Consider the following 22,156-nt stretch of genomic DNA (forward strand, 5'->3'; position numbering starts at 1 on the left):
TGCAGAAAAATTAAATGCTGGTTCTGATAGAACGGTGTCAACAAGCACATTTCCTGTATCTCAATCCAGTCGAGCGTCTGTGAGATGTGCTGGACAAACAAGTCCGATCCATGGCCTCGCCTTGCAACGTACCGGATTTAAAGGATCTGCTGCTAATTTCTTGGTGCCAGATACCACGCCTGTAAGGCTCCGTGCTTTGATGGCTCAGTGCTGTTTTGGCAGCAAAATATTTGGCAGGTGGTCATATTGTTAAGCCTGATTGATGCATGGTTCTTGGGCTTCTTGGAAAACCTTATGCCAGATGGCTGGAAGGGAATTCAGTCTTAATGTGTTTTATGGGTTTGCAGGAGGTTTGCTTGTAGGGATGTTTTATGTCTTTATTGACAGTGACAGTTTAGAGTGCCCTACTCTGTCTGCATTTACAGGAGCAAACCAAATGTGCTCTTGATTGTTTGATTCCAATAAAACTGTTGCCAGTGATTCTGTTTGCAATTATAATTTCCACGATGAGTGACGGCTGACCAGTTTGATTTATTTATTTTTATTATGCTTTATTCACATGAATGGAGTCCCTGACTTAGGTGCAGGGAAAGTTTGCATCTGGCTATAACTGTGAGACAAATAAAGAGTGAAACTGTCAATTCCCCTTGCAGGAAAGTCACCAGAAGATGTGTAGGGTTCCCCATGGTCTTTTTTATGAATGAGGGTAATGCAACAGATTAGTTTAACACTATTTTTATAAGTGTGTTGACGTCATTATTAGGCTGCTCTGGTTTAGAGGGACCAGCGTCTGACCCAGTTCTTTTGGGAGGCTAGAAGGAGGTCAGTTATGATTACAGTCACACAGGATACAGCATAACGGTATAATAAGCTGGTAAAAAGTGTGGTTCTTATGTGTCCACAGACATGTTCCTGATCACCTTGAATTATTATGTTTTTCATAGATTTGAGCAGCCCATCCAGCAGCAATGTCCCAGAGAGAGAGAGGTGGTGTTTGGAGGGTTTCTTAGACCCGTTACTTACACTGGAGTAGCACAGAAACTGCGAGCTTACCTGCCATGAATAATGAGCTTTCTTTTTGTTTTAATCTTCACTGATTAAAAAAAATTGTTGCTGAAGTTAAAGATGATTGCTATGCTATTAAAGTGTGGCTTTGTGGGAACACCAGCCATTGAGAAATAGCTCCGCACAGAAAGACTTCGTCACAACTAGCCACTTAAAAGTTCAGAGATTAGGGTGAAACATCTGCGTCCCCCCTTTGTGACTACGTCACAACATCTGGCTGCATCGTTAGCCAACCATTTTTTTAAAAAACGGGTTGACATTTAAATCCCCCTCTGCTCCACCTCCTCTCCCGTGTGCCTGCCAACACGTCTGACCCAGGCTCCGGCCCACTGTCTCAAAAGACAAATATTTGCCTGCAGTGTCGACAGCAGCGGGCCAGCCAGTTGGTGAGATCACCGAGTCCAGCAAGTCCACCGCTCTGTGTCGTGAGACTGACTGGTGCTGGTGTGCTAGAGCTGCTGCAGGCTGAAGTATTTCACAAAAAGGGGGAATATCTAATTAAACCTGCTAACACACGGCTGTTTGAATGTTGCTCCTCAGATGCACTAAGCGACTTTGCTCGCTTTTCTTTTGAAAATACTTTAAAAGTACTTGATACTTTCCCACACAAGTCTGGCCATCATGTCGTCAGAGTGTCAATGGTTCCTGTTGCACATAGATGTAGTTTTCTAAATTTGTCTCACATGATCACTTGGACTCGAGGAACTGACTAGATCCTCCTTAAAGGTCAAAGGTTATTGTGACCTCACAATGGCAATAATTGGAAAATTCATACAGTAAATAGGGTGAATTTTTTCATATTCATATGTAATGAATGAAGTGATGACATTTTTGAGGTGTGAGGCAGGAATGCTTCATGACTCATGTGTGTTTGTTGATTCTGCAAATAAGTAAGATGGGAGACACACCTCTTCTTTTACGCACATATACACTGCTTATACAATACACATACGTACATGTCTTTGTGCCAGCATTCATTTACATAATACTTTCCCTCCCTACTTAACAATCAAACTAAGCTCGCAATCCTGCCCTAAACCAAAACTGAATTCTTTAAAGGGATCTTAAAAGGCGAAGGCTGCCTCACAGTTCTCATTGAAACTCAAACTGGTCCTCGCTGAGATATATGGCAGAAGTATATCCACATGCACACAATGAAGCTACTCCAACTGAAAGCAAATACACCCATATCAGTCCCCTCTCTAACCCACACAGACTGTACATGCACATGTACATAGTTCATGTCTTTTTTAAAGCCTCAGTAGTCCATGTGCCTGGAAGGAGGAGACAGAGTGAGACAGAGGGAGGGAGAAAGGAGCGTGTCTCCAGAGGGAGGGAGAGTTCAGCTCTGAACTCCTCAACGTGGATTAGAAAGAAGCCTCCTCACGCTCTGCTCTTGTTTAGCTTTTCTGTGTTCCACCGCATGAAACAGCAGCATGACGCTGAGGAAATGACTCTTTAAAACCCACACTGCTTTGATCCCTTTTCCTTTCTTCGCCCTCTCCAAACGCCGGACTGGAGTCATGTTGCCAAAACACACCGAGGAGGGCTTTCCTCCATCTGCCCGCGTGTCAGTGGAAACCCGGTGTGCCGTGAAGGGAGAGAAGAGAGCGCGTGGGAGCCGAGGAGCAGAGGAGCGCCCGGAGGAGGAGGAAAAGGATAATTAGTGGAGAACAAAAGCAGCTGAGAGACAAACTGTAGACATGAGTTTACCAACTAACTGTGTGTATCTGACGCCCTCGGTCCAGGATCGCTACTTCAAAATGCGGAACGGGAATATCTGCGGGTCGCCGTGCGCCGTCAACCGTCCCATCGACATCGTTCAAAAGCGCAGGCGGTAGGCCAGATGTGGTTTCAATCCAGATGTTGTTGTTGCACAACCCTGAGCACACTGGTGTCTGAACTTTTTTGTTTTTCTTAAGAAAGCTTTTCAGTTCTTTCACACAAAGTAAAGTTCTTTTATATTAACTTAAAATAACTAAAGTTATGGGTTTAACTGTAACTTGGCCCCCGCAACATAATGAAGAACTAGAGCATTTTTTAACCTAAAATAGCATTAATGCATCATATTATTTTATGTGTATTTATGTCTATTTAGGTTAGAGAAATTAGAATGAAATTCAAAGCGGTGTATCCTCCAGTATGTGGCATTTACATCGTGTTTTCTTTTAGTGTTCATATCATCAAGCTGCACTCTCAGTACGTGTGTTAGTTTCCCTTTAAAGCAACATACAATGAATACTTTGATATTGTTATTTAACAAGCACAGTATCTTTACATCCAAACAAGCCCCTGATGTTCACACTGTGCAAAAATGTTCTTCATCTCCTGGATCCAAATCATTTTATTCCAGGACATTAACGGAATAGAGAGTGACATGTGCATATGAGTGGAAAATATGCAATCACACAGTGGCTTTTAGCTCACAATGACAAAGTCATCAGAGTTTGTCTGTGCGGTTTGCAATTCTAATGGTGAGTCAGATGGACTGATGAGATCTTTGGAATTTATGAATCAGTTTCTTGTAAATCTGTGTGTGTGCGTCTTATATAGTCGTCATTTATACATGAATTTCAGCTTAACCCGCTGCTTGACCACCTCAGCTCGTTTCCTCTGATACTTTAAATACTGACTGTTTAGAGTATGACCATTGTCCATATTTGTAGTGATTTTACAAAACAGAGAAGTTTTTTTTAAGATGATTGAAGAAGGAACAGCTGACGCCTGAATGTGCAGAATCTGATGGATGGATGTAGAAGTTGTAGATACAGAAATATGTAACGACATCTCTATATGACATAAAAAACAACTCTGTATAGTTGACACATCCTCATGTGTTACAACACGTATGAGTATACCTGAAAGTGTCCGCTGCTTTAAGAGCACAGAAGGAAATATGACTAATTCTGCAGCTGACCTTCCAGAAAAGTAATGACGACATAAGCCGTGTTTGAGAGGGAGGGGGATCAAAGTGATTTTATAATGTCAACCCACCAATAAAAACAAAAAACCTTCAAAGGCAGATACCTAATGAATGCTGAGCTGGACGTATTTATAGGCCTGATGGATGAACCGCATAAAGGAGAGCTCAACGTGGAGTGTAATCTGCCAAATCTGTTTAACAGGGAAACCTACTACTTTTAGTAGTACTTTTACAGAGAGTCTTCAGAGAGTGCAAATATTTAGCTTTTGCCTTTAGGGTTATGATTAAGGGGGAGTTTGCTGAGAGTGGAAAAGCGTCAGTGACGATGTATCACTCACCTCCCTTCTAATTATGTCCTGATTTTTTTTTTTTCCCCACTGACACTGACGCTGCACGACGACTCATAGCACCGCGTTACGTCTTGTCTTTTCTTGTTCTGACCTGTACTGTACACATACTATTAGTACTGTATATAGTACTTGACTGTAAGTATTGTGGGAAATACTTGGACCCGGAACAACATTTTAGTTATTGATTAATATTTAATAAAATATTTGTCTGATTAATTGTTTAGTTTAAAAATTTTGTTTCTATAGACTAATGATGCGATAATTTTTCAGTTAAAAAATAGTCCACATGCAAGCGACTTTTTTATTATTATTATTTGTCGCCTCTTTTCAGTTTCTCCAGTGTAAAGATTTGCTGTTTTTGGCAGCCTGAATATCTTTTTGTTCTGGGCTTGAATATTTTCTCAGTGTCTGCTTCTGTTCTTCAACCATAGCATGTTCGCAAGGTTGTCTTTAAGAACTGAGCAGGCATAGTACAATTTTTTAAGTGTATCTTGTGGCAGTGGAAATTTTATTTATATAGCACATTTCATTACATGCAAACTAAATGAGGACCAGTAAAAACACATTTACAGTTCCTAAAAGGAAACAAAATATAATGAACAAAAGAAAAAGCTCCTATTTACTGTAGGACTGCGTAGATAAAAATAGATTTATTTAATGCTTTTGATGCACAATTTAATTGATCAGCTGGGAGCTTGTTCCAAAGAACAGCACCACAGTGACTAAAAGCACCTTCAGCTCACTTAGATCTGATTCTGGGAACAGTTCAAAGATCTGCAGCTGATGAACTGAGGGGGATGACCGGACTGTGAACAGTAAGCAAACAGGAGGTGTACTGAGGGGCCAAACCACTGAGAGCCTTAGGAACTGATAAAAGTATTTTAGTGGTAATTCTGCATTGTGACTTTAATACTAGAGTTCAATACCAAGCCCCCGTTTGTCACTGACAATTTAAATTCCAATAAAGTTTTTTTGTTTGTTTGTTTTTTAATGAAGGAGACTGTAAGGCCTGTGGTGGCAAAAAGTAAAATAGACATCATGACTTCTTTCTTACTTTTAGGTTGCAGCCTTGTCAAAGTAAGCATTTTGACCAATATGGTCATTTTCAGTCATTTATTTAAATTAAATTAAAAAAAAAAAAGCTACATCTTACATTATGTTGTAGCTGTAATCAGAATATAATTAAAATAAAAAATCAAAATCTTGGAAATCTTGCTAGATGTTATATTGTCCTGATTTAATCATAAATGTATATTTTAACCCTTTAAAGCCAAGAATATCATGTTTGGTACATGTGCTCTTGTGAGTTTTTGAGACTTGTACCTCATCAGCATTTTTACCCTTAAAAAATGATATGAATTGCATGACACATTTTTAATGACTAAATTGTGAAATTATGGCTAATGTTGCAAATGTTTGCACAAATTAAAACTGCACATTAAGCAGATAAAGATTTATATATATATATATATATATATATATATATATATATATATATATATATATATATATATATATATTATATATATATATATATATTTTTTTTTTTTACATGTAAACAGATGGAATTGTTTTTTTAGTTTTTCAGTGAATTTCAGTGCGATCTCTGTTGAAGGTGAGAGCAGACAGGTTTCAGTGGATGGGCTCGGAAGTGTTTGGTGTTTGCATGAAGATGACAGTGAAATGGTCTTTGCTGCTTGTAAAGCGACATACTTTATAGTGCTGCCTCACAAAGTCAGATCCATACTACAATGCCAACTGTTGCATTGCCCTGCAGACGGGTTCCCTTGTTGTTGTAAAATGCCAGACCACAGTGGTACCTGTAATGTTTCTAAATATGAGCATCTACTATCAGATTCACGTGTAGATGTTCCAGAAAATCAAATGCCAAACCACTGACCTCACAGGCAGTCATTTGTAAGTAGTAAAACTGAGCTGATATCTTTTTATTGTGTCCTAGCTGCAGGTGGTAAGAGTTGAAAAACGCAAGACGTCTCCAAAAGTACTCTTATTAGATTCACACGTAAAACATATTTATCGACTTAAACATGATGACCAGTTAGCTCATTTAAAAGAAACATTTTATCAACATCCGTCGTGTGATTTATTTATTTTTTTATTCACAAAGAAAAATAATAATAATCAAAATCAGACGTGGAATCAAACAGCAGCATCGTCTCAGAAAAGGTGTCGTGATTTTTCGTGCTTTCTGCCTGTCCCCTCCCAGTAGTTCAGCAATGAGAGCTGACCTTTGGTGGCGTTGCAGCAGCTTGGCCGGTGCCATGGGCCCCAGGCCATGTCAACACACGGAAAAGCGATGCACAGCTCGCTCCCCGTATGGTCACAGGTCACCGTGAGCTGCCAGTATGTATTCCCACATAATGTAAATAGAGAGTAATGTTAGCTGTTGCAGTTGTGGAGTTGTGCTCACAGTGAGAATGAGTCAGCAGTGAGTATCAGCTGACAGTATCAGTGCTCTCATTATGCCCCTGCAGCTGCTTAGGCTTTACTCACCTGCACCAGCTCCATCTGTATAACTCATGCTTGTCACAGGCATATCTCAGCCCGTGTTTGCCATATCACACTGATATGTATATCTGCTCTGTTGGCTCTATTTTTGCAGGGTTTCTTTAAACTGTATGGGTTTGGTGGGTTTTACAAATCTCAACAATAGTAACTACTCTTCCAAAAAGCGTAAAATGGCATATATTGTTCTGGTTAAGTATTTCCCCGAGGACCTGGATGTGCTACAAAGCAGAGAGGGTATTTCAGCCAGCTTTCCACTTAGACGGAGGTGGCAAGAAAATTGAATAATTTATTTTATTTTATTTTTAAAGTTACTTACTTTTCAAAGAGTTTTTACCTGAGCTTTCAGGCCTTTTTGAAGCTCTCTAGTTTATTGTAATTATGTAACTAAGTTAGATATTGTACTGGAACTTTGGTCTTGTGATAATAGTTGGTTGGCAAACATGGCCTATCTATATGTAAGGCTTTCAGTGGACCCTATAAATGTTTATCGGCACTGACATTTGACCCCCTCCCAGTTGGTGCTTTAGTCTTCTGATCTTGTGTCTGAATTCACTCAATCTGTCATCCAGATGTAGCTTTTCGTATGTGACACAACGATGATGCCATACATCTTTACAAGTTCTCCTCTCCAGTTGGTTCTTGTCTTACATAGAGGTTTATTTAGCACCTTCAAGACAAATATAACAGGCTCCATCATTAATCTCCCGTTTTGTGACAAAGGATGTGCCCTGATGTGAGGACAGGAAATATTGATGGCTGCTCCCTGGACATGATCCCAAATCATTTCCAGTTCACAGATGATGGCTCAGCTTGCTGAACCGCGGGACGCCTCGACTCAGAGTCCCCAGAGTCGCTCCTCTACGTTCCTACAACAAACACGTGTCGACAGAAATCCCACCGCGTCTGCAAGCTCGGGCCAGCTGGTTTCTCTTTAGCGTGTTTCATAGCATCCTTTGTGTTTGGTGGAAAACAAAACTGCAGTGAGAGGAGCGTTGGGCTGGGAATAATTGCAGGCCTGCATGCTGGTCGATCGGCATTGCAGCGACAGCTATGAAACCACAACTGACGTCAGCAGTCAAGTGTGACTGTGTGTGTGTGTGTGTGTGTGTGTGTGTGTGTGTGTGTGTGTGTGTGTGTGTGTGTGTGTGTGTGTGTGTGTGTGTGTGTACTCATGTTGAATATCACTACTAGAATAGTGGACTGAGTGTTATCCTGACATCTGTGTGATTCCAGGAATGATGATCAACTCAGAGCCAGGCAAACACTCAACAAAGCGGCGCTGTCCAATTGTTTTCTCGCAGTAGACAATAGTTTGGTTGACCGGACTTTTAACGAATGAGGAATTAAGGTGTCCACATGCAGCCTGCTTCTGCTCAGTTTGTCACAGGTGAACTCCATCACCTACATAGACTTGAGGGCTCCGCCTACACAGCGGGAGGCCAGGTAGGGAAAGCCCGGAGATCGCACTTCAGTTGGCTTGACAGGTAAAATTAAATAATAATCGAGCTATATGAAAAAAGATGACGCAACCTTTTTTGGGAAGTGGAGTTGCAAGACAACTGGAACAATAAGGTAAAGAAAGAAATACTAACATAGAGGAAAAGTGACTCAGAGTCTGCTTGTCTCTTGTTTTTTGCTTTGTGGAAGTTTAACAAAGACGTTGAATATGTAGGGGAACGGATATCATCTAGGACTGTATTTGTGCCAAAGATATGCATGCAAAATATAAGTAAAATATGGGAATATAAGACCTTCTGTCTAACAACACCAGTGCCTGAACTTAGGGTCCCTGTTAAGCCTAAGAAATAAACTAATCCATGTGTTTGAATGCACTGGGATCATTTAATGAAAAACTACAACAGGCCTGGATTGTGAGTCTGTAGCCCTCAGTGGTGGCAACAGACATGGCGTTAACATGAACAGGTAATGTTGTGACTGGCACCTCATACACTTGGAAAGGTCAGTATCTTGCCTGTTCCAATTGAGTATATTGCATGAGTGCATGTCTCATCAATAAATACATAGTAAGTAGATTTTGCTCTCTTTTTATTTGTCCTTTTAATGCATTACTACAGTATGTAGTATTCATAGCTGTTAAATTTACTAAGTGTGATTCTCCACCCTTACGGGAAACAAAGGGTTAGAAAAAACACTCTCTCTGTGCTGTCTCCATCTTGTTGTGTCCTGCTGATCAGAGATGTGATTGGCTGCTCCCGGGCTGCCCTTGGCTAATTAGAGGAGGAAGTTACATGCTCCTGCCTCACCACTGGACTCAATCACTGTATACTGAAAGGCGCCAATTACTGGCGTATGAACTTGATTAAAGGGGCACCCAGCACGGCTTGTTGCTGGGCAAAGACGGATGCGTGTCTGTTCGTGCCCCAAACCGGCCTGTCCGGTTGCGCACCAGTGTGATTTAAGGCTGTTCGATTTTCAGGTCGATGCTGGAGCCAAATCTGGATCTCTACCGCTGGGGCTGTAATCACACACTGCCTTTGTGTGTGTGTGTGTGTGTGTGTGTGTGTGTGTGTGTGTGTGTGTGTGTGTGTGTGTGTGTGTGTGTGTGTGGAGCTCTGGGTCATTCTGGCCTAGTGTGTTACCCACCTAACCAGTTTCTAATGATGTTAATGCTGATCAGCCACTGTATGGATTTCAGCCTGGCTGGATGGACAGAGATAATCACTGCACATAGACCTCCATGATCAATACCCGTCCGGAGGAGCGAATCAACCTTTGAGGCACCCTGAACTCCAAAATTTTAACCTCTTCAGCTCCACACCAGTAAAAAGTCTGTAAAAAAAAAAAGCCAAATTTCTTACTGTTACGTTAGACGGCACACACTTTTACAAAATTATCTTTTATTAAAATGAGGTTCAAGCGTTCAGAGTTTCAGCTTTTCAAATGTGGATGAAAGGGTGTGATCCTAGGACAAAAAATGCTATTAGTTCTTATTCTGATGGTCTGATTGGAGTGTTTTATGTCAGTATGTGTGCATTAGGTTTATGTTATAAGATGATTCATGTGTGTGAGATGTGTTGCAGTAGTGGTTAATAGCTGCACCATTGTACTGGCTGCAAACAGATTTCACAAAACACTGTGTCACACTTTTTTCTTTTTTTTAAATTTATGCACACAGCCCCAGACACCAATTTTTCTCTCGCTTTCTTCCTTCCTTTGTTTCTCGTGACAGCAATTAAAACAGAGCTCTGCTGTTTTCAGAGACAAGAGTCCTTCCTCTGCCTGTAGGTCAGAGGTGACAGAAAAATAATAAATACAGCAGCTGGTTTGACTCTCAGCAACCTTCTCCTCCCCTTGGCTATATTTAGAGAGACACGAGCTGCTCTGAGATCAGATGTTGATGTTGGACGCAGAGTGCGTGCTCTGTTTGGACAGCGATCCGCAGTGGCTGGCTGGTCAGGTGAATGGAAAGAGCAACTGGCTCTTAAGGAAGGTGCGGCTCCAGTGCAGTTTTATAAAAGAGAGGAGCTGATAGATTTGTTAGGGTTGTTAGGGTTTCCACTGATGGTACAATATGCTTGCCGTAAAGTGTAAAGTGATATTTTACTGTACAGCGTGTGACCAGTATAAGTAGAGAAGAAATTCCACTCATTAAAATCACCTTTTCTGCTCTCTGGAAACTGTGAGCGGGCAGTGCTGTAACTGATTGCAGTTTGGGGTTTCAGTTTAGCTCCAGGATGCTTAATTGGAACGCCACATTTATTTATTCAGTGCATTTACTGTTAGAAACAACAGAAATTTGGGAGTTTGGAAAGCTTAATTTGATTTATACACCATTATTGATTTTAATACATTCTGTTTATGTCCTGTATGTAAGTTGTAAACACTGTGCATGCTGAGGCAAATCATATAGAGATCTAAGAGTGAAAAGTGTCCATTCAGCGACCACTCTAAACCTGCTGCTAGCTCCACACACTGATTAACTCTTTTGGACTGTTCCCCTGTGGGAGATGAGCCTGAAGCTGTTGTTTCTATTTCATTTGTTATTGTCAGAATAAATGGAGATCACTTCCAAGATCACCTTGTGCGATCCTGTGACTCTCACAGGATTGCTACGCCCTCGCAAGATAATGGAGGGCTAAGAAAAGCACCGGTGATATCACGAACAACTGGAAGATATCTAGCGTGTTTTGCTTGTTGCCCATGTGTGGGTAATGTATTTTTCTTTCAGGAAAAAAAAGCACATTTTTATCAGCACAGAAAATGATGTTCTGCTCCCTAATGTAGCGCAGCATGTTTATCATTAACTCACTAGAATTCACAGTTTGTGCGGGAGAAGAGTTTGAACACAGGGCCTCCTTTCTTTTTGCAATGCTCAAATCTGGGTTTGCACAAATACTTTCGCTGCTTGTTCTTCCCGTGCCCTGCCTTGCTGTCGTGATGACGTTCGCACACGCACAGAGCGTGCAAACTGCACAGAGTGACAGTGAGAGGAAAGATCTGTTTGGCAGGCTGCTGGACGAAGGGAAGCAGGCTGTTTTTCTGCTGTGTTCAGATCAAATATACAATAGGCTTGAGGTGTAAAGCAAACAAACCCTCTTTACTCCCTGGACTGTCACACAGACACACTTCTCTGTCTTTCCTTTCTTAGTGACATAATGCAACGAGAAGACACACTGTACTCTAATGCTAACCTGAGCCTTGGAGAAAACTCACTATTTGCTAAGACTGAGCCTCAGTGGTATAAATTATTCCCTGGTCTGTTTTCCTCCTCTCCCCCTCACCTCTTGTCTCCTTCCTGGTGTGATGTTTGAGGCCCCTTGGCCAATTCCCACGCTACAAGGGAAGAAAACAGGAGGGAGGGTGTGTGTGCAAGTATGTGTTTTTACCTCCAACCCCCGGCTCTGTGTCATTCAGCCATCAAATAACATCTGGACTCTGGTCACTCTCACACACACAACAGAATGTTTTCTGAAATCCCTCAGCCTGGTTTCCCATGAGCACATCACAAGCAACAACAACAACAAACGAACAATAACTGGAATCAGTTCTGCATCTCATTTCATGGCATACGGACAGGTTTTAAACTTTTTGCTCAAGGTCCACTTATACAGGGTATATCTGTACTTAGACTCAAAAGTTGCTCCAAGATTAAGGACACAAATGCACTAAATTATTTTTTAAACAATTTAAAACCAAAATATTTAATTTAGAATTACAAAACTCAGCAAATCCTCACAATTGGGAAACATGAATCTGAAAATGCCTGACATAGCTTCACTTTTCTAGCAAAAGAATAACTGATCATAAAACCAGAAAAGCAGTTCTTTTTAATTTAGTTTACAGACAAAATATTTTTTCCCCCTTCTTTGATATAGTGATAAGGGGAAAAACTAAACATCCTGGGAACAAAAGCAGAGCTTAGGATGTGGGTGTCAAGGGATGTGTTTGTGTGTGAGAAAAGTTCAGTCAAAAACACAGTTAAGGACAGAAAAGGGACCCATAATGTACGTCAGAGAAAGGAAGAACAATGCTCGAGTCAGGGGACAGACCAAGGTCAGCGTGTTATGTACGCTGTAACTGAACAAGACGCCAGTGTGCCTGGCTGAATGTCTGCCTGTCATTCTGTTTAAAGGGTGGATGCCCATTCACTTGTTAACAGTAGCTGTGGTGCAGTGAAAAAAGGGACGCTTTCTACATTTTCTGCATTTTTACAAATACGTCATTTATGTAATATTAACAAATTCTACTATTCACCTTAAAAAACTTAAAAAGCACTTCCAGGACTGAGCTGTTTAACTTAACTCTAACATCCATCCGTCCGCTTCCTTGGGAGTGCTGGTGACTATCACAACTGTCATAGGGTAAAGGTCACAAGTCTAACACAGCTCAGCGTAACAGCACATGTAAGTGCATTTAAGGTGTATCATGGTCAAATCTGGTGAATACCACTCTGCTTTACTGGTGATGGAAGGAAGTATAACCACACTGTATTAAAACTGTGTTACAGAAGACACAGAAACTGCCAGATTACTGGGAGTCGGGTCCATCTATCCATTTTCTTTCCTGCTTTTCCAATTCAGAGAAGCAAGAGATAGCTGGAGCCTGTTCCAGCTGTCATAGGGAGAGCAGTTCTGAACAGGTCGCCAGTCTCTTGCGTGGAGAGTGTTTTACAAAATTCAGATAGATCCAGATGCATTGTACCTGGATCAGGATGCAAGAGATGAGATATGAGTTGAGTATTAGGATTCTTTTATTTTAAACCATAACTTGTCTGCTGTGCATACCACAAAAACAATGGCCATTGCAGTACTTCTTGTTCCTCAGTAGGGGGAGTTGTCTCACTATCAGAAGCCTTCTGAAGTGAGCTGCTGCTGCTGAAAAACTTTGTATAGATTTTTTTGTATTTTGTTTTTATTTTATGCCACATCAAAATTCTCTTTCACACTTGATTTGTCATATTTTAGGTCTTGCTGTGCAGTTATCTTCATATAAATTCATCAAGTCCGCTTTAAGGAGTGTTTGTCAAAAAACATCTGTATCTAGCCTTTGTCATTTACCCCTAAACATTATGGAAAATTTGATGTGAACACAAATAAACTTGTCATTTTCTTGTACATTTCAACAAAAATATTGTATTGCATGAAATTCTAAATGTGGGATCCTCTGGTCTGGTTTAGAAAAGACTCTTGCTCATAATGAAATTTAGCAACAGTTTAAACGTATGCTACGAATTGCCGTGTCACCTGCACGATGTCCTTGAGAAATGTGCTTGAATGCCATCGTACTTGCTCACGCCGATATCTAAAAAGAAAACACAGACTGTACGATTGGAATGAAAAGAGCTGTATGGCTACTAGGATTCACCTAGTAGAATTTAAAATATCATCCTTCATAAATATATTCATGCGGACGGGTGAAATCATCTGCACCCTGCATTGGGATGGGGGTTGGGGGGGTGGGGGTGCATCTACGTAAGCACCATCACAAGTCTCCCAGTTCCCCTATTTCCTGTCAGCCAGGTCTATTTTTAGCTTCTGACGTCACCGGTCTCCTCTGATGGAGCCTCGTCACGGCCGATTACACCGAGCCGGGGGTGGAGGAGGTGTGTAGAGTGGGGCTGAACGAGGTGTAGTGGTGGGGTGGCATCATTGAGGTAAGCCCTGCTGCTGCATATCACCCCCACCAACCCACCCTCCAGGAAATTGCACCAATCAGATGCAAGGTGCTGAGCACATCACTGTGCTGGATACAGCCCTCCTCATCACCACCCCCACCTCCCCCAACCCCTCCTGATCTCGCTGTATCTCACTGTTTCTATGAACTGGGCCCATTTCATTCAGCATCGATTGCTTAATGGCCATCTTTCATTTATCACGCAATATTATTGCTGGAGTGCTGGAGGCAGGCTGCACTAAAAATAGACACAGGAGCAAGCTTCCATTGCTCGACTGGTGCTCTGTTTTCAGCTGTTATGAAAGGGGGAGTTTGCATGAATGAGAATGTATCTAATTGATAAAGACGGTCTGTTAATCGTACCCATGCAGCGGCCGCATAATGGAGCTCCGAGGTCTCAGTCAGGTGAATTCCTTAGAAGGAAAGAGGTTTAGCCGAGAGGACGCTGGCTCACGGTGAGCTTCAAATAGTGCAGAGATCAGCAGAAAAAGATGAATTTCCGAGCTGATAAGCTTTGACTCCCCCAGACAACACTCAAAGTCGAGTTCTCCTCCACTTCCTCTCTGCCCACAATGGTTGCAGCGCCGTGCTGGCTCTTGCTTGGACAGCGTGTTACAAAAAAGTGTGGTTTGGTTCAAAGGCATTAGGAGGGAAAGGGAATTTACTGTCATAGTGAAACCTGCAATTGAGAAGAATTCAATCTGATCATTTGCAGCTGTGCTGCTGTTTGCTGACAGAGGCTTTTCTGGAATTGACATAATCCCACTTTTATCATACCAATAAAAAAATCAAAATTTTGCAAATATGGAAAAAAAAATACTGTGTGGTTATTTTCAGCAACTCTTTGTTGAACACTTGGGGGCATATTTCGATGTCGCTGCTATGACGGGCAAGAGCGCGAGCGGCGGGGTGGGTTATTGGCTGTCGTTGCACCGAGGCAACGTGCCAGTGTTGACGTCAAACAGAGATGGTGAAGGGGAAAGATGTGCGTGAGTGTGTGCTAGATTGTGAAAGCAGTAATCACAAGGTCACCTGTTTAAACTCAGAGGAGACACTCTATCTGAATACATTTTTTTCCCATTGTGCTGCCAATAAAAGTGGCATCCTGTGCATTGTATTACTATAATTTTCAGGTAGTCCGCATGAACCCCGTTCTTGTGTCACTTTATAATTGTAGCTCCTTTGTGTCTGCTGTCAGAGATTCCATTATGATGATTTGGGGGCACTTTGGGAAATTGATTTGGATTTGCAGCCCTCTGCACTGTACTTTCAACTTTAGCTGTTCCATAGAGGTGCAATTGTACCCAGTCTCACCACGGTCTTATCCTTTCTGTCTCTACATGCAGATCAGCAGCTGCTGCAGAAACTGTTAGTGCTGTGCATCACAATATTTGTGTTTGTCTGAGATTTATATGTGAAATCTTTGCTGCCTGTCTCATGTTTTCATATATTTCTTGTGCTTTTTTCCTACAGTAGGAACTATGCATTTCTTTGTTATTCTGGCTAGGTTTTATGCTCAATATTATATTATAGTAAGTAGCCAACAATTATAGCAGTTAATAGCAGCTAATACTAATAGAGGTATTAACCTGACCTCTGAGTCACTGCATGCAATTTTAATCACGCCAAAAATGTAAATAAAATAAATGAAAGCAACAGAATTATTTCATTAAAAATCAGGCTGTGATGCTAGCTTGTGGGTAGGAACAACAGAATACTTATTAATTTTTTCTCTCTTCTCTTTCTTTTCTCTGTAGTTTTGATGTGGAGAATGGCCTGTCGGTGGGTCGCAGTCCACTGGACTCTCAGACTAGCCCGGGTTCTGGTCTGGTACTTCAGGCCAACTTTCCCCACAGTCAGCGCCGCGAGTCCTTCCTCTATCGCTCTGACTCAGACTTCGACCTTTCGCCCAAAACTATGTCCCGCAACTCGTCCACTGCCAGCGACCTGTAAGTATTCTCGGACGCTTTCTGTATTGTTTCAGCAACAATAAGCCGAGAGATTTTTGTTTTCTGTTCTTTTGTTGGTGGGGTTGCAGAGCTGGATTTGGAGGAATATATATAGTGTGCTTAAGAGCACAAAAACTTATCTCATCATTCCAGAGAAATCAAAATGTTTCAGAAAGAGGCTGAAGATATGAAGGCGGCGAATACCTACAGATCATCTAATCTCTGAGAAACTGCAGAGTAAAACAAACTATTTTCTGAATGAAAATGAAAACTTTAAAGTTAGTTTTAAATATGATTCCAGCAATATGTTTTAAAACTGTTAGTTAGCCATGTTATCCACTTTGTTAGGTACACCAGTTATCTAGTCAGCCAATCACATGGAAGCATGCAGACATGGTCAAGACAAGCTATTGAAGTTCAAACTGAGCATCACAGGAAGAATGGTGACTTATGTGACTCTTGACATCATGTGAGGCTGGTCTGAGTGTTTGAAAACTGCTGATCTGCTGCGATTTTCCTGCACAAACATCTCTAAGGTTTACAGAGAACGATCTGAAAACAGCAAAATCCAGGGAGCTGCTATTCTCGTTGATGCCATGTCTGGGGGAGAGCGTCCCAGTTTGCAGAAGAGCATCTCTGAACGCACATCAAACAGATGCTCTACAAGAGCAAAAGAGCACAGTGGACCCTACAAACAGCGAAAGTTTGGACAAGCTTAACAAAATAGAAATTTGGGGGAGAAAAAAAAGGTTTGAAAGGGAGAATTGTGTCTCTGGAACAGGAGATCCACATCATGGATCTACAGCTTACAAATATAGAGCTTCTGATGTGACGCTATCATGTCAAAAATGGATCAAAGTCTCGGAGGAATGATTCAAGCACACTGTGGAATCAAGGCATGAAGAATTAAAGAGACCTGAAGGCAAACAAGGGTCCAACCCTGTACCATGAAGGTGTACCTAATAAAGTGGCTAGTTGTGTATTTCGTTCAACATTTTTTAGCACAACAAAATAAATTTTTCATTTAAGTCAAGGTTTGAAATGATTTGCATTTCACGAGATCACATTGATTGTGTCAGTGTCATAAATACAATAAATTATAATAAATACATTTAAAACTATTTCTAGTAAGCTCACCTAAGGTCCTATTTACACTCGAAGAACTACATGCATTTGGCAGCAGGCTTTAAAGACACTTCAGGCAGCACAGCTAGAGTTTAAAAATGTAAACACGAGAGCAACCAGTTGTAGGTGTAAATGCAGTGAAGTCGCCAGCTAGCGGGAAACATGCTGGTAACGCTACGCTAGTTCAGCAACTAGTTTCTGTCTGTTTATACAGCTGAAGATTTCTCTTGTGCAGCTAGCAGTCTGTTTGAAGCCAGAGTGTTAATGGGGCCTCGACCACCAATAGCTGTCGCTCCTTTGTTTTGAAGGGAGGAGGGATTGAAGCATTGGGAAGTCAATTGGCTACCTCGGTGAGACAAAGTGTGAAGATTGCTGTGATTTTTCTGTCTATCTCTTTGGCCTGTGCCACACTCTCATGAGTCACATCTCCCACGCTTTTCCCAAACACGATCCGAACAACTTTACCTTGGATGCTCGGCTCCAAAAGCATCTCAAGCTCAAAAGTTTGAGAAACAGTCCCAGCAACCATTTGACAGATGCTGATGTGCTGCCACCCGTGTTTCAGTCACAAACCTGACGACTACAAAGGATTTTGATATTTTACTAAACAAGGTGGCGCTCACAGTCATGCATCAAAATGTTTGCTGGACAGTGAAGGCCAACTTAGTGTTTTTCATAGTTAGCATGATTTCACCCTGAGGTCTGGAGGTCTGTGTGCATGTTGTCACCCTAAAGCTTCCAGAAAGCTTTAGCTGATCTAAAACTGGTTTCCCAAGCATCCAAAGCATGAGCTCTGTTCCTCACCTGCATGTTGTTCTAGTTATACAAATAAGTCTTAGAGGCATTTTTTGTCCCTCATAGATAAACTTAATATCCCATCATTTCTAACCTTTAGTGGGATTGGTCTTTTTTAACATTTCCCTTGAGATACAGCTTACTCGTAGCTGGGTTTATTTGTGAGACGCAATCTTGTTGTTTAAATTTAAATTTAGAAGTCAATCAAAGTGAATACTAAAACATCACTAAATGCAAGTTTAACTAATTAACTTTAGTCCTTAGATACAATACGAATAGGGGTTTTTTGCCTAGCAACTAGTGCTAGCCTTTCTAACATTCATCCTGCTCCTCTATTCCTTATTGCCAACTCTTAATTACCACGTAGTCACAAAAACAATATATCTATGAGGTTTAGCACCTTTGCCTCTAAGAAGGATTTTGTGTAACTAATACAACGTGTTGTTCTCCTTTCTTTGTTCAGCGTGATATTCAGACCAGTCACGGTCTCATCCAACTGCGACGTTCCTGCTCAGTCAAATATCCCAGTAACAGCAACCTGACTGTTGTCATGATTTGTGTGTTTGTGGTGTGGAATCACACAATACATCATGAACTGCTCTTTCCCCTCTCACGTGGCCTTTTTTTTTAATTTGCAGGCATGGAGAAGACATGATAGTGACTCCATTTGCACAGGTTAGTTGCATATGCTTGTTGCTGGTCCTTTAAGAGCTTCCGTTGTTTGCTGTCATTGAATCAAAGCCAAACTCAGGATCGAGGGTGCCAGCACTGATATTATGACAGGCGGAAGCCGGCAACCTGTACGGCAACAGGCCAAACACAGCACAGGCTTTACAGTTTAACAGACATGGCATCAAAATGAATGTTTATACACGTATTACTTGAAACAGTTGTTTGAACTGTGTGAAGATCTGCTGATCAATGCATTAAGCCAGCAAGCAGCAAGTTACATGTAAGCAGTTCATAAAGAAACAGCCCACAGTGAAAGCATGGTGTAAACAGCTAAGCACTACACTATTCTCTGAACTCCTGAAAGCCCTGTTTTCACAGTGAATTTCATTAAAGCTACTATAGAGCCACTGATGATGTATTTAAAAAAATATTTGTTTACCGAAGTGTTTGTTATTTATGACAGACCGTCTGTCCCGTGAAGTGAGATGTGAAATATAATTGTTTCCATTCAAAGTAAATCCATCTAATTTGGGGCGTTGCGCTGTCCAGATGCTCTGCGTGGCTCCTTGCTCTTTGCTTACTCATCAGTTTGAGAAATAAGACATGGTTCATTTTTCACAGACAACACCCACACACATTCTCTTTGTGCTGAACAGCTTGTTCTTATGTGTGTGTGTGTGTGTGTGTGTGTGTGTGTGTGTGTGTGTGTGTGTGTGTGTGTGTGTGTGTGTGTGTGTGTGTGTGTGTGTGTGAGATCATCATCAGCGACCTACTAACATGATCTGTGTACATGTGATAATTCCAAACTAAAGTCCAATATTTACCCTATAAAAGTTTATCATCAGTAAACGTTAGATATGAGAGAGAGCAGTGCTTCAGCATGCTTCCTCTCTTACATCAGGCTTTTGGAAGTTAGCTGAGCTCAGATAGTACTATCAGCGACATGAAACCCTTGCATGCTGTGCCTGTAAAGTGTGATGTTTTTAAACCACTTAGCTTTTCTCTTCTTACTCAAAGTCCATTTTGCATTTTTATTTAAATGCTAAAAGTTCCTGATAGGGGCTTTAAAAAGGGTTAAAAGTTCCAAAACAAAAAAGTCACTATATTCACGGTAACAGGTAAAAAAGGTTCAACCATCTAAAAGAATGGTTCTTTATTTTGAACGAAAATTGGTTCACGTATTTTGTTTATTCATTTTTTTTAGGTTCTTGCCAGTCTACGAACGGTGAGAAGTAACTTTGCTGTTCTGACACATCTGCAAGATCGTGTGGGAAACAAGTAAGAGCACAAACACGATGTGGAGCGGATGACTAATTTGCTCTTTTGTTATTCTACCGACACATCATCTGTTTTGTGTTTCAGGCGGCCGTCAAGCAGCAACCAGCCGCCCATGTGTAATCCATGTCTCACAGGTCAGTGTTAATACCCCTGGGTGATGGGACACTGAGAGGTTCTAGTTCCTCTGTGACTAATGGTGCCTTTCTCATAGAAAATGAAAATGTTGTTGTCTTTTTAAATACATAGAAAAAGAATTAAGTGATTGTTGATTCAGGTAAATCTGAAAGATGCGCTTCTTACAGTTAAACGGATGCAAATATAACAGTGCTGGTAAATGAATGGTGAAGACATTAACAGTCAGGACAGGTGCAGCATGACAGGATCAAGTTTTCTCTTACCAAGATCAACAGCAGACCCATGCAACATGTTAAAGATGTGGATGTTTCCACAGCAGTCCCAGGTGTAAACTGCAACGTGTCTTTGTTTGACCTCTGACCTTTCAGAGGAGCCTTACCAGAAGCTGGCGATGGAGACCCTGGAGGAGCTGGACTGGTGTCTGGACCAGCTGGAGACCCTGCAGACGAGACACTCGGTCAGCGAGATGGCATCCAACAAGGTGAGGTGATTCAACTCAGCTGTGTCCATACCGATCATTAATGCTGTGAAGAAGTGCAGGTGGAAAACAAAAGCCTCTGATCTATGCCCATTTGTTTATGTATTTATGTATTTATTCAACTGAGTATCCAATCTGTGCTGTTTGACTGTCTGTTGGCAGTCTAGCATCCAGTTTTCAAGATATCATTTTTAAATTTTGTGTGATGGTAGATACCGATAACAGCTCCAGCTGAGATGATTTGGTGCAAATTGGGTCACACAAAAATATAAAAATCAATAAAAAACTAAATATTACTTGTTTTTTTCTGAAATACTACATTGACTAAAATCTTTTAACTTTTTCTTTGTACTTTAGTTTGTAGAGAGAGTACACAGACTGGCTGTGACTGGGCTGTAATAAGGTAGATGGAGGGGGAAAAGTCAGTGTGTCCTAGGAGCTTTGCAATCTACTCTCATGCATCAACTACACCCGAGATTTTCAGCTTTTTCATTGTAGTGCAAACTTGCTTTCACTGTTCACAAATTACCTTTGTACAGGAAGAAAATTAGATTTGAGGCGTGCGTAAATAACACTACTGTTCATGAATGGTGCCTCTCTCCACTCAGCGCACGTCCTTGCTGGCTCTTCCTGCTGTCTGGCTGCAAACCTCCTCCTTCCCTCACTCAGCCAATCATATCTCTTTCCTCCACTCAGCCCCTTAAGCTAGACTAACGTGATTGGTCGAAGAAGGGGGACCAGCATGCGGGGCAGGGGGGCAGGGGATTCTCGCAGACTCTCCCTCACTCTAGCTCCTGCTCTCCCTCTTTATGTTTATCATTGACAGCGTGTGACAGTAGTTGAATGAGAGGCTGCAGTCACACCCTGATGGCAGAGCTCTTCTCCTGCCTCCTCTACCTCAGCTATACCCCACCCTATCCCTCCAGCACCACCCCCCCCTTCATCTTCAGGATTGCAGCTAGGAACTGTGGGAACTTTAATTTTTTAAATGGACTTTTTTTTCATGTCCAGACCATCTCTGCTGAGCATGGAGCAGAACTGAGTGGGGAAATTGCAGCCTATTACTAAGCAAGCAAACTTGGATTTTAGCCTCTACTAACATCAACATGCGTGAGCTGACATGCCTGCGTCGGCTCTCTGGGTTTATCTGTACTGGAGACTCAGACAGGTGAGCGATGGGGAGCCCTGCTGGCTTTCCTTGTTGACAATGGGATCTAGTGATCAGCAGTGCAGGCTTTGCAGTGGGATGAATGCTGAGTGAGCCCACCTGTCGGATCTGACTCGGGACAAGATCCACAAAGGGGCTGAACGTGAGTGTGTGTGTGTGTGTGTGTGTGTGTGTGTGTGTGTGTGTGTGTGTGTGTGTGTGTGTGTGTAGCACAGAAATGACAACAAAAAGGGCCAAAATAGCCATGCGTGTTAGAGGAAGCAGTTGTCATGATTGTCAAAAAACAAAACACGAAATCTTAAGAGGAATGATTCATAGGTGTAGAAATGGCTCGCATGTAAACAAGTGTGTGTGTGTGTGCGCACGCGTGCAGGAAGTACTGAAGCACAAAGGGGGAAGCCGTGATGAGAAGCTCCAGGAGAAATCAAACAGATGATAAACAGTTATGTAGGCTGATGCATGTGTTTGCGTTGGCCTGTATGTGTGCCACAAAATAGCCGTGCAGCCACTGCAGCATCACACTCTCACCCAGATCCCCTCCTTCCTCCCTCAGCC

At 41.7% G+C, this 22,156-nt stretch overlaps 1 protein-coding gene and 1 long non-coding RNA gene across 7 annotated transcripts in view; one reads left to right on the forward strand and one right to left on the reverse strand.

The window, feature by feature from the left end:
- Positions 1–22,156, forward strand: part of LOC113006858 (3',5'-cyclic-AMP phosphodiesterase 4C-like) — a 105,006-nt gene that overhangs the window by 66,009 nt on the left and 16,841 nt on the right. For 2 of the 6 annotated variants that reach the window (XM_080290198.1, XM_080290200.1), the window contains 6 exons: positions 15,759–15,950; positions 17,384–17,425; positions 18,509–18,545; positions 19,747–19,820; positions 19,905–19,954; positions 20,324–20,436. In XM_080290198.1, coding sequence (XP_080146324.1) covers positions 15,759–15,950; positions 17,384–17,425; positions 18,509–18,545; positions 19,747–19,820; positions 19,905–19,954; positions 20,324–20,436 — 508 coding nt within the window. Of the gene's footprint in view, positions 1–2,618; positions 2,903–5,886; positions 8,440–15,758; positions 15,951–17,383; positions 17,426–18,508; positions 18,546–19,746; positions 19,821–19,904; positions 19,955–20,323; positions 20,437–22,156 lie in introns of those variants that run through there. The other 4 variants (XM_026143083.2, XM_080290201.1, XM_080290202.1 and 1 more) reach the window with 4 other exon arrangements.
- Positions 1,957–2,894, reverse strand: LOC145420709 (uncharacterized). Its single transcript, XR_013902030.1, has 2 exons — positions 2,779–2,894; positions 1,957–2,625 (listed from the first exon to the last, which is right to left on the reverse strand). It is a non-coding gene; the product is annotated as an uncharacterized LOC145420709 (long non-coding RNA).

Source organism: Astatotilapia calliptera, chromosome 15 (assembly GCF_964374335.1).
Source record: "Astatotilapia calliptera chromosome 15, fAstCal68.1, whole genome shotgun sequence".
In the NCBI taxonomy this organism is placed as follows: Eukaryota; Metazoa; Chordata; class Actinopteri; order Cichliformes; family Cichlidae; genus Astatotilapia; species Astatotilapia calliptera.